Raw genomic sequence first — 15097 nt, 5'->3', positions numbered from 1 at the left:
GGAGTTTCCTTTGGTCTCACCCGGGTGCTGCAATGTGAAAACACTGTTATATTCTGCTTTTTAAATAGCCGCTGACTTACTTTTGTAGACCACAGCCTTTTGTTGTGGAGACATTTCTATTCTCCCTTCGCATAGTGTTTATATACTATTACTGAAAAATTCTGACCATTCCCCCTTCCCCTTATTTATTAATACCAGTTTTATATCTGCTGTCAAAACCTGTTACTTTCAATTAAAATGGAATGACGAGTTACATGGAGGTTACAATTAAACTAAATATTATTTCTCAATCCAAGTACATGCTTGTGTTTGTACACTCTTTAACATCTCTTGGACGCATTGATGTGGATGTGAACATTCAAATTTGATACAGTATCTGCTGATAAACGTTTTCCTCAGGAGTTTTCCAGGATTGTCTATTCTTAAGTAGGAGAGGGGAGAGAGATGTGATTTGGGAAGGGCAAGTTCTCGTTATCCAATGTAATGTTCTGAAACAATGATTTTGGAAACTACTTATTTCAGACTAATAGCTTAAAAATCAAGGAGTAAGCTCTTTGCTGAATCCCAACCATGATCAAATTGTGCAGCTGTAAGGAAGACATTGAAACATGTATAGACACCAATATATAAGACAGTGGTAAACGTTCCCAGTACCATTTCTTCATAAACATATTCTGATTGCTTGCACCTGACAAATTCTAAACATATATTCTTCGTGCAATTTATTTTCAACGCTCTGATCACCTGACTTTCATCGTGAAGCTGTTTTAAAGATCAGAAAGTTTTGTTTTTAAAGATGCAGTCCTTGGCTAAGAGGACAATGTTGAGCACTCGAGCAGACGGTAGAAAGCCTGCAGTATTCTTATCATTATTTGGCATATGGTCACAATGGGTGATTTTCGCAACCCCAATTGCAAAGTGGTGTTTTTTTTTCCTCTTGCATCATCCAAAATGTGATTTATATCCTTACAGCAGTGAGATGCGCTAATATCTGTACAATTCATTATTATGGACCACCTTTTCATCCCACCGCTTTCACACACTGTATTTTAAAGATGTATATTGTTTTTAAAAATTAGGACTCACAAATATTAATCTGTCATAAACCAGGACACGCCTACATACAAGTGTATGATTACACTGCCCGATTAAGTCCCTCCTCCACACAGAACCATTTCTGATACAGATGTTAAAATGGACAATTAATTCTGATAGGAGTCAAGGAAATAGCTCTTGTCAATAGCAAAAGATTGAAACAGCATTCTCTTTAAATCGTGGGAGTGTAAATTGCGATATTCGCAGATGCGCTTGACAAGACGAGCCCAGTTTCTAGTATCTAAAATTTGTATTGCCCTGTACCTGATTTATATCCTTGATGCCATAAAGGCCGTGTTCTTTTATCCCATTTAATACTTATCGTACACAGCTCAAAACGTTCAGGTAATTTGTTTCAGAAAGTTTTCTAATATTATTCGAGCTTTAACATCTCAACTTTAAAACACTCTAGAACATCACATTGGGGATTTGAAATGTAAATGAGCTACCCCTTGTGGCAATACCGTTACGAAATGGTCACTTCGACTGACCCAAACTTTATTATTAACATTGCGGCTAACCATACGTTAGGGTGAAGATGAGATATTTTGAACACCGCCGAGAATACAGGTAATGCTGACGTTTAATTACTGTCCCGAGATGATTGTTTATTGTTTCGATCCACATCCCTGTTAATTAAACCGGAGACAGTATCAACTCCCCAGCACACCTCACCGCCTGTTTCACCTGCACTGAGTCCGTGTAAACGGCTATTTATAAAAGTTCTAAAAGCTTTCCCTAGTACACTGTAAAAGAACGCAGACAAAATTCTCACAAATGAATATTTCTACAATATACAACTAATTATCGAGCAAGAAAGAAAACAAAAATTGCTCCGTAGCTAAAAAGTAACGCAGTATCTTATTAGTTCCACCTGTTAATTTACAATTTAATGTTACTGTCATGTACTTTGAAATGTAAGTAACATTTTGTAATTCCGCATTTAATGGTCAGAATGGGATTTACAAATTTACAGATACTGTTGGAATTTAAACATTTTCTTGTTGCAGATCACTTGGTTTGGAGAGCATTTCTACCTGTAGAAGTTAAATGAGACGATGGACAGAGAAAAATACAAAGGAGCCGGTTCCAGAAAGGACGCTAGCCTTTCATAGTACCTTGAACGGAGTACCGTCGAAGATTCAAATAAGTAGACCAAGAGAAGGAACCCTCTTTACTGTTGAAGTAATTTGTTAAATATCTCCGCTTTACAGTTACCCGTTGCTAAATTACTGATGTGCCGACGATAGCGCAGAATCTTAAGTTTACTGTCACCGGTACCATCACATATTCTCCAGAAGTAAGTGCCTCCGAATATTTTTTTAAAATTCATTCATTTTTCTCTATGTCATCTGAACAACAATTAACTGCAACATTTTGTTTCGTTGGGGGAGTCGACGAGTTTCATTAGGGCTTGGACAGACCTGGAGACTCGGGCAAGCAGTCCGCCTTTTAAGCTGGCATCATTTTTTCCGAATAGTTTTCATGCAAAGGAGCCGCAAGCAAACGCCAACTGCTCAAATGCATTCAGATTTAAAACAGGCCCTCCGGCAACATCCCGCTCGGTAGAAAAAGGTAGATAAACGCCTATTGCCGCCGCGATTGCCCACTTCCATTGTCCCGGCCACTTACAAACTTTAAACGACTTGTCTCCATTCAGGGTTTGAACAGATCCCCCAAAAGAAGTATGTGTCTTTTAGGTTTTTTTTAAAATATCTAGAATGTATTTTTAAAATGTGTTCGTTTTCTGTGAAATGCTAACGATTAATCTGCTAAATGAAAGAGTTGCCTCGCACACTATTCTTGGGCTTTGGATCATTTGTTCACTGGGCGGCAGTTGCGTGCAAAGCGCACACACAGACAAGGCTTAATAGATAAAATAGCCAAATGGCATGACATCGTCTCTTGGTTTTCTATGAAATGTTTCATTCGATTCCACTAGTTCCCTGACCCATCTCTCCCCGACCAGGAGTTGTTCATTTTGATACAGGAAGTGCGCGTCCCCGGAGCCGAGCGTCGGGGACGCGCGGCGCTCGTTCACGCCTGGCTGATTAAAGATTTGCTGATATTTAATAGAAGAGAAAGCCCGGACTCAGTGGGAGAGACACACAGCAAGAGAGAGAGAGAGAAAGAAACTCTGATGCGATCTTAGGTCTCTTGGTTTCTCTTCCAAATAAACCCACAGCACGCGGATCTTTATATGGATTTTGGGCTAATTTTCTCCTAATTTCTTTGGAGTTGTTCCGATTGAAACAAAATACACATATACATAAAAAGACTGGGATTGTTTGGGATTTGGTGTCCTCAGATCGCACAGATGTTGGTGCACACATATGCTGCAATGGTGAGTACGGAAGAGGGGGAAAAAAACGGCGCTGTTTATATCGAATCAAAGCTATAAACACGTTTATTTTCTGATCAAGTAAAATACAACAGATGGTTTAGACGCCGCACGTTGTTTTTATTCGCCGTTTTCGTTATTTTGGCGAACTTTTTGAGTCTCACAATGGAGAAATGAACGAGTCCAAACTCCAACTTCCACAAAGGACAACTTTACCCACAGCGTTAAAGAAAAACAGATCTGTCTGCGGGGCAGAGGGGTGTGTGGGGAGTGGTAGTAGTGTGGAGGGAGGGGGTCTTTTCTCCTGAGGGCTAGCGGTGGGGGTGGTTGATTTTATTTCCGGATTTGCGCCCGATATATTTCCGCACAGTAATTTGTCGGGGAAAATGTCCAATTTTACCTACCGGCAGAAAATTACATTTAAAATAGTCCTACGGAGAGTTGGAAATTAAAAACTAAAACTCCAAGGATCAGCTCGTTAAATCTTCGAGGGGGGGGGGTGAATGGAGCGGGGAGGGTTGTGTTCTTTCGCCTTGCCCGGTGCTACGTGCATGCAACGAGTTTGGCTCCAGTAATCGCAACTCTTTTTCCTCTCGCAGGATCGGCACGATGGAATGAACGGCAGTCATAGCGCCCGCCTCGCCCAGCTCGGCTCGATGAGCCAAGCGCCTTACTCCACTGCCCCGCCGCTTTCTCATACCCCTTCTTCGGATTTCCAGCCGCCGTATTTCCCGCCGCCCTACCAGCCCCTGCCCTATCCTCAGAGCCAGGAACCCTACGCTCACGTCAACGATCCTTACTCCCTGACTAGCCCCCTGCATCAGCCACAGCAGCACCCGTGGCAACAGAGGCAACGCCAGGAGGTGGCGGCCGAGCAGGGTATTCTGCATCAACCCCGGGGTCTGTCTCAGTTGTCAAGTCTTGACCACCGTCGGGATTACCATGGGATCCGGCGGCCTGACGTGCTTCTCCACTCCGGCCACGGTCTTGACTCCAACCATGGGCTGGTTGACACGCTCGCTCTCCACGCTCTCAATCACCACGGGCTCGACGATGTACAGGTACGGGATTCTCTCTGACACAGAGATGAAGCGCGCGCGACCGGACCGACTCGTTCCAGGAAAATCGTGGTAGTTTTTTGAATGAAAGAAACCGACTTTAAGGAATAGAAATAGAAAATTAACGTAATTTCCAACGTTTCTAGGGTCTATTTTACGCTCAGAAATAACGGCAGCTCACTTATGTGAGAAGTTTTCAATGAACTGATTAGTTTCGTACTCGCTGTCGGTCTCCCTGTGGCAACCTCACATTGGACATGGGAAGAGACGGCGACGCGGTATTTAAGACCAACTCGCCAATCGGAAAAGATGTCATGTTTCTCCCACAGCGAATCCTTTCAATTATTATGAAATGGGAAACAGTGCATTCGGTTTAAATTTGTGTTTTAACTCAACCTACTGGAACCTGAATATTTTGTCAATTGATTTTGAAATCGACCATTTTGGTGGAGGATTAAATACATTTGTATTATTAAATGATACATATTTGCAAATAAAGTCTGCATAACCGAGATGCTATTTGAAGGATAAGGTCAGAGTGGTGTATTGTACGATGATGGGAATCCTACCCTGCTGACCAAATTTAGTTTGGTCAGAAATAAAACTTAGTTAACTTAAACCAAGCGATTTATTAACAGTGCCGGTTTATCATTTTCACACGCTGTTTGGTCCACTCCCCACGTCCTTTGTTCTTATCTGTTCAGTATAAAGGATTTGTACGAGTTATTGATTCCTATTTTAACTATGGCTGGGCGATCTTGGCAGAAGGTGATAAGTTTCACTAAATAGCGTTGGGCTTGGATGCCGCAAACGGACAAATGCAGCTCCTATACCTGAGACTACGGGCAAGCAGTCCGTATTCACTTGGCCGGGTGAATGGAAAATCCATGCTGTGCAGTTGCAGATCCGTTTATTTATTGTATTGGCTGCTTCTTTCGATAAATCAAAATGAAAGCGACAACCTTCACGGCGCGTCATACAGTATATGCTTTAAACATTGGATATATACACAATAGTGCACTCCTGGTCATTACAACCTTATGGAATTTTTCAGTTTCAATTTCACTGATAAAAAACAAAAAACTCAGAATTAAAAATAAATCCATTATTCGGTTTCCGCCTTTACTCGAGTTAACCATGAGCACTACATTATTTTATTAATATAACACATTAAAGGTTTAAAGGCAGAGCTCGCCGTTTGAATTCGTTCCGCGCGGATGAGTTTCCTCAAATAAAATCAAGAACGATTTAAGCTGAACGTATCACCGAGTACTCCCTGGGCTCCAAGACCGAAGAGATCTGTTCTGCTTGGTCTCGGCGGATTGTTCCACTGAAAGCTTTTTAAAAAAATTATAGGCTTTGTAAACACAACTCCGCGCGTTGGAAGTTTGTGTAGTGTTTGAAGAAGAAAAAAAATTCAGAATAGTAAACAAAAAATCGAGAGGAATCGTTTGCCGCATATTCGGGCATTCGGCGAAATGAAAGTATTGGTCTCAAAAGTGGTCGCTTAACGTGGATTGTGTTGAGATGGAGGTGGGGGGGAGGGGGAACTTATTAGGACAACCTCTCTCTATTATTTACGCTACTTTTCGATAATATGCAATTCCTATTTTTCTTTGGTTGAATCTGTTCAATTTCCCTTTCTAGTTGCATACAGTGCGCCGAACTAGGTGGATTTTGTAACGCGATCTTCATTGTCAGTGCCAAAATTATTTTATTTCAACCAATCTAATGAAGTGAGCAAATGAACGAAATTATTTTAAAGTTTCAAACAATTGACATATAAATTTATGATCTCGAAATCTAACTTGTTGGTAATATTTTACATTTTGAAAAATATTCCTCCCCACCCCACCCCACTGTCACCGTTCCAACCAAATTTAAGTCAATTTTATTACAGGTGGGTGGCCAGGTGTCAGGCAAGTGGATTTCTAGGAAGGTATAAAATTAATAACCTTCCAAAACATAACGTGATGCTTTGCGCGATTGAGCACGTTTCTTGCAGATGTCAGTTTTAAATGTTTCCAGTATGTGTGCCATTTAGGGGAAAAAAAATCTATTTAACTAAATACAAATAAATTGTATCTGGATTCAACGAGGACGTTCCCAGGCTTTTACATTCGTAAATAGACAGAACGTTGGCAAAACGGCCAGTGAAGATATTATGATCTTACAAAAAGTTTTTCATTGAAAGGCGCAATTCTGCCGACAAGGCAACATGATAGCTTCATATAACAATCGGTCTTTTATACAAGATGAGTTTCACCGCTAACCTAGTTTAAGGGTGTTTGCTACCAGGCGTGTTCGTGCTGTCTCCGCAGGGTATTTGATGTGTAATCCATATTGCACGAGTTTCGATGCAAGTTAAGGCCAGGTGCACGAATCTTAACACGAAAGGAGATTTTAGCATCGTGCTTCCAATCCAGGTGTCAGTTTAATGAGAAACGGGCTGTCACTTGTGTGAAGTTTCTGCCCTAGTAAATAATTATTTCCAGAACAACACTTTTCTCATTTTCAGATACTGAAATTCCCATTGAAAGAATGCGTTTTAATTATAAAATTACCAGCTGCCGTTTTTCCATTTAACCATCACGCTGATCGCGACAGGTTACATTAGTAAGAATTTCCATCCATTTTAACATTAATATTAATGATGGTGGTTAAGTATTGTATCATCTGTGTTGAAATAACTTCCTCAATAAGCTTCAAATAATTTCCCAGAGCAAACATCAACTTCCATTTCACCTTCTTGGCGAATAAAATAAAGCCAAGAAGAACCGAAGTGAAAATACCAAGTAATCTGGTTATATTATGGGGGAGGTTTAATGACTTATTGCCTTCAGACATAAATTCTTGAAAGACAAGAGCATCCGGGACACATTGTAAATTCTCAGAACAGATAAAGAACACCTGAAAAATAGGTAATTGCAAAGAATCCGCGGAATGTTCGATTTAGCTTTGTTTTTCCTACTTTTATAGAAAGGCGTATATAGTACAAGTTGAAATTCCGTTGAAATATTTGTAGAAGACAAGGGACGAAATGTTCCCTTTGCTAAATTTTAATTTATCATCACCCAACCCTTTCCCCGCCCATGTGCCACTTGCCTACCAATGTCACTCTCCGCCAAAGTCACATGATCCTCAAATCTCAGATTTTCTTTCCATCGCGTTATTTAACCCTTGTCGCATCTAATCCTACTGGCAAATTTCTCGTCCTCAAATTTCCTAGTATAATGGCACCTCTCCCGAATGTATTCGATATCGCATATCCTCGATATCACGTTTCTCAATCCCCCAAAATCGCGTGCACTGACAGAAAAGGGGCATTCTTTGAAAATTCCGGGAAGGAGTTAGCTGTTCAGATGATGCTTGAAAACTGGGTGATCCTGGAGTTTTTATTTCGTCACTGTTTTGAAATATTGAAATTATTGTACAAGAGAGAGTAAAATCTTAAAAAGACGTGTCACAGGATTTAAATCAGCAAGCAAAGAAACCGCGAAAGACTAGTCCAATTGTAGCAATTTTCTAAACGGAGAGATTTAATCTGACTTGTATCATTGCGCTTTTCGGACCACGTACATTGCACCTGTTTAAAAAAAAACATTTATTATAATATGCAAAATTGGGAGGGCAAATAGGGTTTACATGGTCGGATAATTCGGTTATTTCCAGGTTTATTGGTAGTCCTTCCGTTCGAAGAAGACACGTTGTTGTGCAATTCATCAGCGTTTAAGGTTTAAATAGAGAGAGAAAACTAGCATAACTAGCATAAGTCTCCGAGTCCGAAGATAATAATTCCTATCCCTACCCGGTGAGAATTATACGAATATAAAAAGATTAAGTAATCACTGAGGAATGTTTATTGCTAACAATCGGACACAACTCCTTGAGGACATCAGTGATTTCAATTTAGCCAAAACCGTAACTCTCCCCTAATAATAATTTAAAGCGAGAATCCTTCCCAACTTGTACTTGAACGTGGCTTAGAAAGGATGTATTTCACTTGCAGTTATATAATTTTTTTTTCATTTATACTGAGATGAATTCAAATACCCAATCAATACAAATAGAAAAGCTCCGGGGAACAAAAAAAAGGTAAACTAACAAATTATTAATATGTATTTTGGAAAAGTTAAAATTAAATTTGAAATTTCATGTTCCTGATGGATGAGCATAGAGCAAAAAAATTAACAATATTGACAAAAATGTATTCGAGGAACTTTTCTCTTAATGTTGCAAATTCAATTATATTTTATCCCCTAACTTGTATAGTTTTGTCTGTCCCGAGCCTTTTGCTAGCTTGATCGACTGAAAAAAAAAACGATCTGAGCAGGAATTTGATGAACATTTGTGAGGCGTTTTCCTGATAGCGGTCTATCTGTTTAATCCGGTTCCAATCCCCATTTTTGTCTTGTACCATGAAATCCATTATGAAACGGTTATTTTTCGATTGTAAGTGTAAATAGCGAAGTTGACGCATTGAGGGCCCAGATCCATCAAAAGTGTTTCGAAGTAACATGCAAGCTGCAAAAGTAATTTTACCCGGGAGCTTTACCGAGATCTCTCACAGCAGATGAAAGCGGTAGTTGTTTTATATTAAAATGATAACTCAGAAAGTTCGTGTTTACAGCGCTGATCATCGCCCACAGAAAACGAACTTTCATTTCAAACTTATGTCCACGCCTGAAGCGATTAATATTCAAGCTATTTGCAATTCGTGTGCAGAAGATCAACCCTGAATTAGAATTAGTCCTAAAGAATGGATTCACAATGACGATCAATTTATACGACGCTGTAAAGTGGTGTGTTTGGTGTAGATAGCCTTGTCAAAGAACGCTTAAACGCCCCGAATAGTGCTGACTCACTATACCCAGCAAAGCAAACTACAACCAGATAGACTACTTCTGTCAACATATTTAGACGTAAATAGGATTTCCTGTTGATGATGACCATGTCGCATCACAGATGCTATAGCTTAAATCCCAAAGTGACCATAAACAACCAGGACATATGGAGTCAATTCTGGAGCTTTATAAGACAGATATGTTTGCATGATGGGCATTATAGGGAAAAATCTACTTTAACCCTTTAAGACACAGTGTCCTTTGAAGTTACAAATCTTACAATAATAAACAGGAGGATTGGGGATAACTGCTGCCTCGATCAGTCTCAGAATTCTAAAGGAGACGGGAAAAAACATTACATTCATTAGCAACAACAACAAAAAAACTTGCTGGATGAACTCAGGTGGTCAGGCCGTCGAGTGGCGGGAAATGGACAGTCGACGGTTTGGGTCGAAACCCTGCTTGAAGCCATCACATTTCCTGATAAATCACATAAGGTAGCTGCGTATGACACTTCGTCCTATGTATAAATAACAGGTTAGAATTTCGAGAACTACCACAAATATCCAAATTTTAATTCCACATCCATGATGAAAGTTTTCTCTGACATTGTCGGCCAAGGGTTTAACGTTAGGATTTGATAAGAAACATTGTTGTGGGGGAAAATACAGATTAAATAATAATTCGATCAAGTATATTTGATTTGTGGGTCAAATGTACTCTTATCTAATTAGAATGTGTAATTTGAAGCTTAATGGTCCGTTCGATTTCAATATTTAGGCCCTAAATATTTCAACCATATGAAAGTTCGATCCAATCGTTTTGCTAAGAATGAAAGTTGACCAGGTTTAAGGTTAGTCCAAATTCCACTTAAAACGTAAATCTTGCACTACTACTTAAATCTGCAAATTTAAATTTCAAATGCGTTTCATTTTTTTCAATTCGTTTAACAATTACTTGTTGCGTTGCAATTAAAAAGTATCCAATTTTACATTCTTACATCCCTGAAATACAGTTGGAACCAAAATCTATAATAATCAATTCAATCTGATCCAAATACCTGCTCTTTTATTCACAATCAATCATAAATTTTATTGTTTTTTTAAAAATGGGAAACAAATATGGAGAAGAAACCAAGAAACAAATTCCAAGTGGATGAGGGAGACACTACATTAAATAGAAAAGTGCAAATTATTAGAACAACGGTGTTTCCATGAAACAATCATCAGTGAGATCCATTAAAATCAATGAAACAGGACGTTAGACAAGATCCTCGTATGCCGTGACATTTTTTAAAAATTGACTCTCGTGTGTTCTATCTATTTTCAATATTTTGTTGCCACATCACATATCAGGATGTTAAAAACGACGAGTCCTTCATTAGTATCAAGCATTCTGAAACGTATTTAAAGTTGCCATTCAATGCGAATTCTTGTCCTAAGCAAGTATCAGTTTTGGCGCGTGCTCTTATTTAGAGGAGAACAGGAATATGTAGTTGCAAACTTAACCTTTGACCCGCGTCAAAGTATGCGACTGTCAAAATACTTTAATCTGTTTTCATGGCCACACAATAAGGAAGTAAAAACATTGGACGGATGAACAATGAACACAAGAAGAAGAAAAAAACAGGGAAATGCTTGTAGGTTTGTTGGAACATCCCTCTCAGAATATATCCAAAATGCCTTTCGATTTGTAATTACATTGAAATCACGCACAATTTTGGAGAGATTTACCCTGTGACTATGATTTGGGTGGGAGGGAGGTCGGCGAGAAATGACATTGACAGCCCTTGGCGGGAACGGACAAGAACTTTATTTGAAGTTGACGGGTCCGAGCACAGTGAAATTCTGGAAGAGAAAATTGACAAAAAGGAAAGAAGGAGACGCGCCATGATTACATGGATAATCTCTAGAGAGAACACAAAGTTGAGTCAATAAATAGAAAAAAAATGGGCAGTACGTACACCAATGCTCTCGGTGCTATCTTTCTCCTAGGTCTAGAATGGGTTAGTTTTTCATCAGTTCAGATGCAGAGGTGCTAACTGAATCCCATTGTGGATTGTAGTGTTATCAATAGCGAGGGGGAGGGGAGAAGAGAGAGAAAGAGAGGGAGGGGAGATTGTTACTGCATTAAAAAGTTAAATAAACAATTGGCTCTTTTCCCTTCAGGGTGTGGATGATAACGGAAGCCCTGGGATGAATTTATTGGACCAGTCTGTAATCAAAAAAGGTAAAAGACTTCGTCTGCTCTTGTTCAAACTGAAATAAATGGAACTGATTATTCGTGTACCAAACTTGTCTTATGAGGTATATTCTTACACGTGGAAATCTGTTACATTAGAACAGTTTTCCGCCATGTTCAGCAAACAAGAATCAACATAATAATGTTTCTATTTTTCTTGCTGGAAGTTTATGAAAGATGAAGGATACCCATATTAACGTCTTTTTTTAAATTATGTACGTGAGCGAACACCTGAATAGCTAATGTAGTTGAAACTTGTGATAATGCGGGCGAGTCACGTTCCGAGAGCTCCAGATATTTTATATAAAACCTGGTCTGATCAGAAATTATTTGCAATACTGATAATTACTTGGTTTGAATTGGTTTGCTCGTTTGTTATATAAAATACCATATCTTAACTAAAACGATCAGGGAAACAGTATAAAAATGCGTTTTTATGAATAATCTCCGAGGTTTGAGAGCATCATTTGGACTATGCCAATGGTTCGAAAAACAGTTGGAGAGGTTTAACCAAGGATTACATCGAATATGCAGGGCAGGTACAGGAAACTTGTCCTAATCAGATTAAACTGGTCCTTATACCACATACTCACCCCTTTCCCGTCTGTTGGCAATCCATTCTCTTCCTCCTTACTTACTTAGTTCCTCTACTCTTCTCAGTCTCCGAATTCAGAGCAGTTTTTCAAAATCTGGACCACCTTTTGACAACAAATTTAAACGGGCGGCTTTTAGCTTTCCACTCTTCCCGCACCTAGTCCACAGAAACTTTATATGTGTGTTTTAGATCTCTCATAGGCTATCTCTCGGGCCCATTCAAGAAAAAGGAAAACACAACTTTCCATTTGTGGTCCCATGCTTGTGTTTATTTTTTGCATCCTATCTTTTCTTTCTATGTTCATTTATCATCAGCTGTGGAGAATTGAAGGCAGCCTTGGAATGATGGCCTGACAAATGATTGGCACACATCAAGTTATCAATTCTAACACATTTAAAAAGAAATAAGTCCAGGCGCGAGTTCCGTTTCCGTTTATGCTGTGTTACTACCAATAACAATTTATATATTTGTACTTGAGATCCGTGGTTTTTCTATTACATTTAGATTCTTATTTTCTGAGTAATATTTATTACATTTATTCTCTTTATCAAATGAAATGCCTCGCACGCATCTCCTTATTCACCTCCCGATTCTCCATTCCATTATTTGTGTCTAGTAATTTGCTTTCGATCTCCATTCCACTAACTGTCCCCTATATTCAAAGTTGGTTTAATTTTCCAATTTAAAATGTGTTCTTAATTTCAAAGTATAAACATTTCATGGACACTGTGAACGGTAGTGGTCTCTGGTAGAACCAGAATTTTAGCTTTCTCCGACCTCATTCCCCTTTCTTGCCTTATTGACCAATCTATGACGTGCCATCTTGTCAACGGGAATCTAGAAACTCATAACATTTACTACATCGCCCTTTTCGACTCCCTCTGTCATCTGTTAAATCATTCCAGGAGAATGGTCTAGCAATTCTTGGGGAATCTGCTCTATGTTTTACCAAAATATTTTTGGTTTCACACAGGTTTGTTGCTTTCTCCTTCAGTCCATCTTACATTTTCTGCTTCCAATATTATGTGACATTAATAGTTCCCTGAATAATTTTTATCCTCCTATTTAAACATTGGTGTTCTGCTACCTTTTCATAGTCCTGTATAATCGAAACAATGTAATAAATGATTAAATGTTTTATGGTATGCTGGCGTATTCCGGAAAAGATGATATCCTCTGAGTTTCATTAGCTTATTTTACACTATTAAACGTGGTTATAGTCATTGCTAATCTCAGTTGAGCTCCCTGGTAAATATAATACTGACAAAAAGTGATTTCTAAACATTTCTTGTACCTCGGTTTTGCTGCCTGTGAATTTGTCACACCTTACTGATCATATCCAAAGCCCGACTTTTTCTTATTTCACCTGACTATTGGTTTATTCCCTTGATAATTAGTTTTATAGTTGATTTCCGCCTTCCCAATAGTTTTTCTCTTCTCCAATGCCTGTAATCCCTCGCGCCATGCTCACCTTGTCGCCCACCAATCTAGTTACTTTTCACTACTCATTAGAGCTTATTTTGTTTGTGCTTTTGTAGCGAGATGCATTCTTCCTTAACGCGCATGCAATGGTTCCTATAACTTTTTTACATCCTAAATTGCCAATTTTCTATTTTTGGAAGTTGGAAAGTTGGCGTAGACGCCAACTGGTCCGCACAGTTTTAAAACTAAATTCCTTTATAATTTGAATATGCATGTCTGTATTGATGCGCGCGCCCACACACACAGACCCATCGATGAGAGATCACGGATAATTTTTTTTAGGAAATAGGCCGTTATGAGCAGCCGAGAACCTTTGTACCACCAATTTTTTTTTGCTCGCGAAATGTCCTAGTCAAACGAGTGAAACTGGAATTTCTGATTATCTAAGAAACTCCGGGTTCAAAATTGATACTTCACGGGTCAAGTTGCAGGAGAAATGTACATGTCGGCTCAATAAATAGACATTCCTCACCAGAAAATGGTTGTTTTCTTGAAAAGGAGATAAAGTCGTTAAGTATGGTGACCAATATAATCTATTTTCTTCGGCTATGCTTAAAAGACTTACAAAATTGTTTCCAAAGATACAGAGGAGATATAGTGGACAGCTGGCAGTGAAGGGGAAGTGTTCCTCCAATTAATTTCTATCATGTAATCCGGAGTTTCAATACGCATAATTAAATGAGAGGGAACGAGAGAGAGAGAGAGAAACTTGCAGTCGGTATTCGCGCCACTGAATCTGCGTCAAAAGAAACAGGATTCTTTTTAAATGTTGTTGAACAAGCCACTAGTATAGATTCCCTGTAATTCCGAGCGTAACAGTGCTGGACAGAACCAGATAAACGTCTGGAGGAGAAGTTTGATGGGTATCTGGGTATCTTTAATGACTATCTTCATTAAAGTGCCACAACTGAACAGAAGTTAAACTCGAGACAATAACTCCAACACTGACTCGTCAAAGTTTTGGCCGACTTTTAAAAGAACAACTTCAAATTATTTCACATTCTCTGCAAACTGGTTTAAACTCGACGTGTTGCGTCTTATTTTCCTCAAAATAACATTTCGTGACGGCTTCATTGCTTTTTTTTCCACGGAGTTCTTGATAGTTCTGTGAAACTGAAAGTCGGCAAACTCTGTGATCGAGGTTAAAAACACAGAAATGCTGCGTTTCGCCTCATAATTCTTGAAACACATTTGGAACACTTCTAAAATATGGGCGGTAGCTCGAGCAAAGGCATGCAAATAAATATAAAACGAGTATTACCGGCGTCAGTCAGCTTTCAGCTGCCGTTGGACCTCGCCCACCCTTTCCTCCCCTCCCTCTTCAAGCCACCTGAGCGGAGTAGCTGGTTCCATCTCCGCCCATCTCCCTCTGAAATTCCCCTGGGCTTTGTACGGCGCTGGGCTGTCATCAGCTCTTGGGAAACATACGATCTTTGCAAAA

At 39.2% G+C, this 15097-nt stretch overlaps 1 protein-coding gene across 1 annotated transcript in view; it reads left to right on the top strand.

Moving 5' to 3' along the window:
- The first annotated feature begins 242 nt into the window (after nucleotides 1–242).
- Nucleotides 243–15097, top strand: part of LOC138742136 (transcription factor AP-2-beta-like) — a 105287-nt gene continuing 90432 nt past the window's right edge. Inside the window, exons 1-3 of the mRNA XM_069896318.1 lie at nucleotides 243–350; nucleotides 4036–4497; nucleotides 11507–11567. Of these exons, the coding sequence (XP_069752419.1) occupies nucleotides 243–350; nucleotides 4036–4497; nucleotides 11507–11567 (631 nt within the window). The remainder of the gene's footprint in view (nucleotides 351–4035; nucleotides 4498–11506; nucleotides 11568–15097) is intronic.

The sequence above is a fragment of the Narcine bancroftii genome, chromosome 8 (assembly GCF_036971445.1).
Source record: "Narcine bancroftii isolate sNarBan1 chromosome 8, sNarBan1.hap1, whole genome shotgun sequence".
NCBI lineage: Eukaryota > Metazoa > Chordata > Chondrichthyes > Torpediniformes > Narcinidae > Narcine > Narcine bancroftii.
This window is presented reverse-complemented; position numbering and strand designations above follow the sequence as displayed.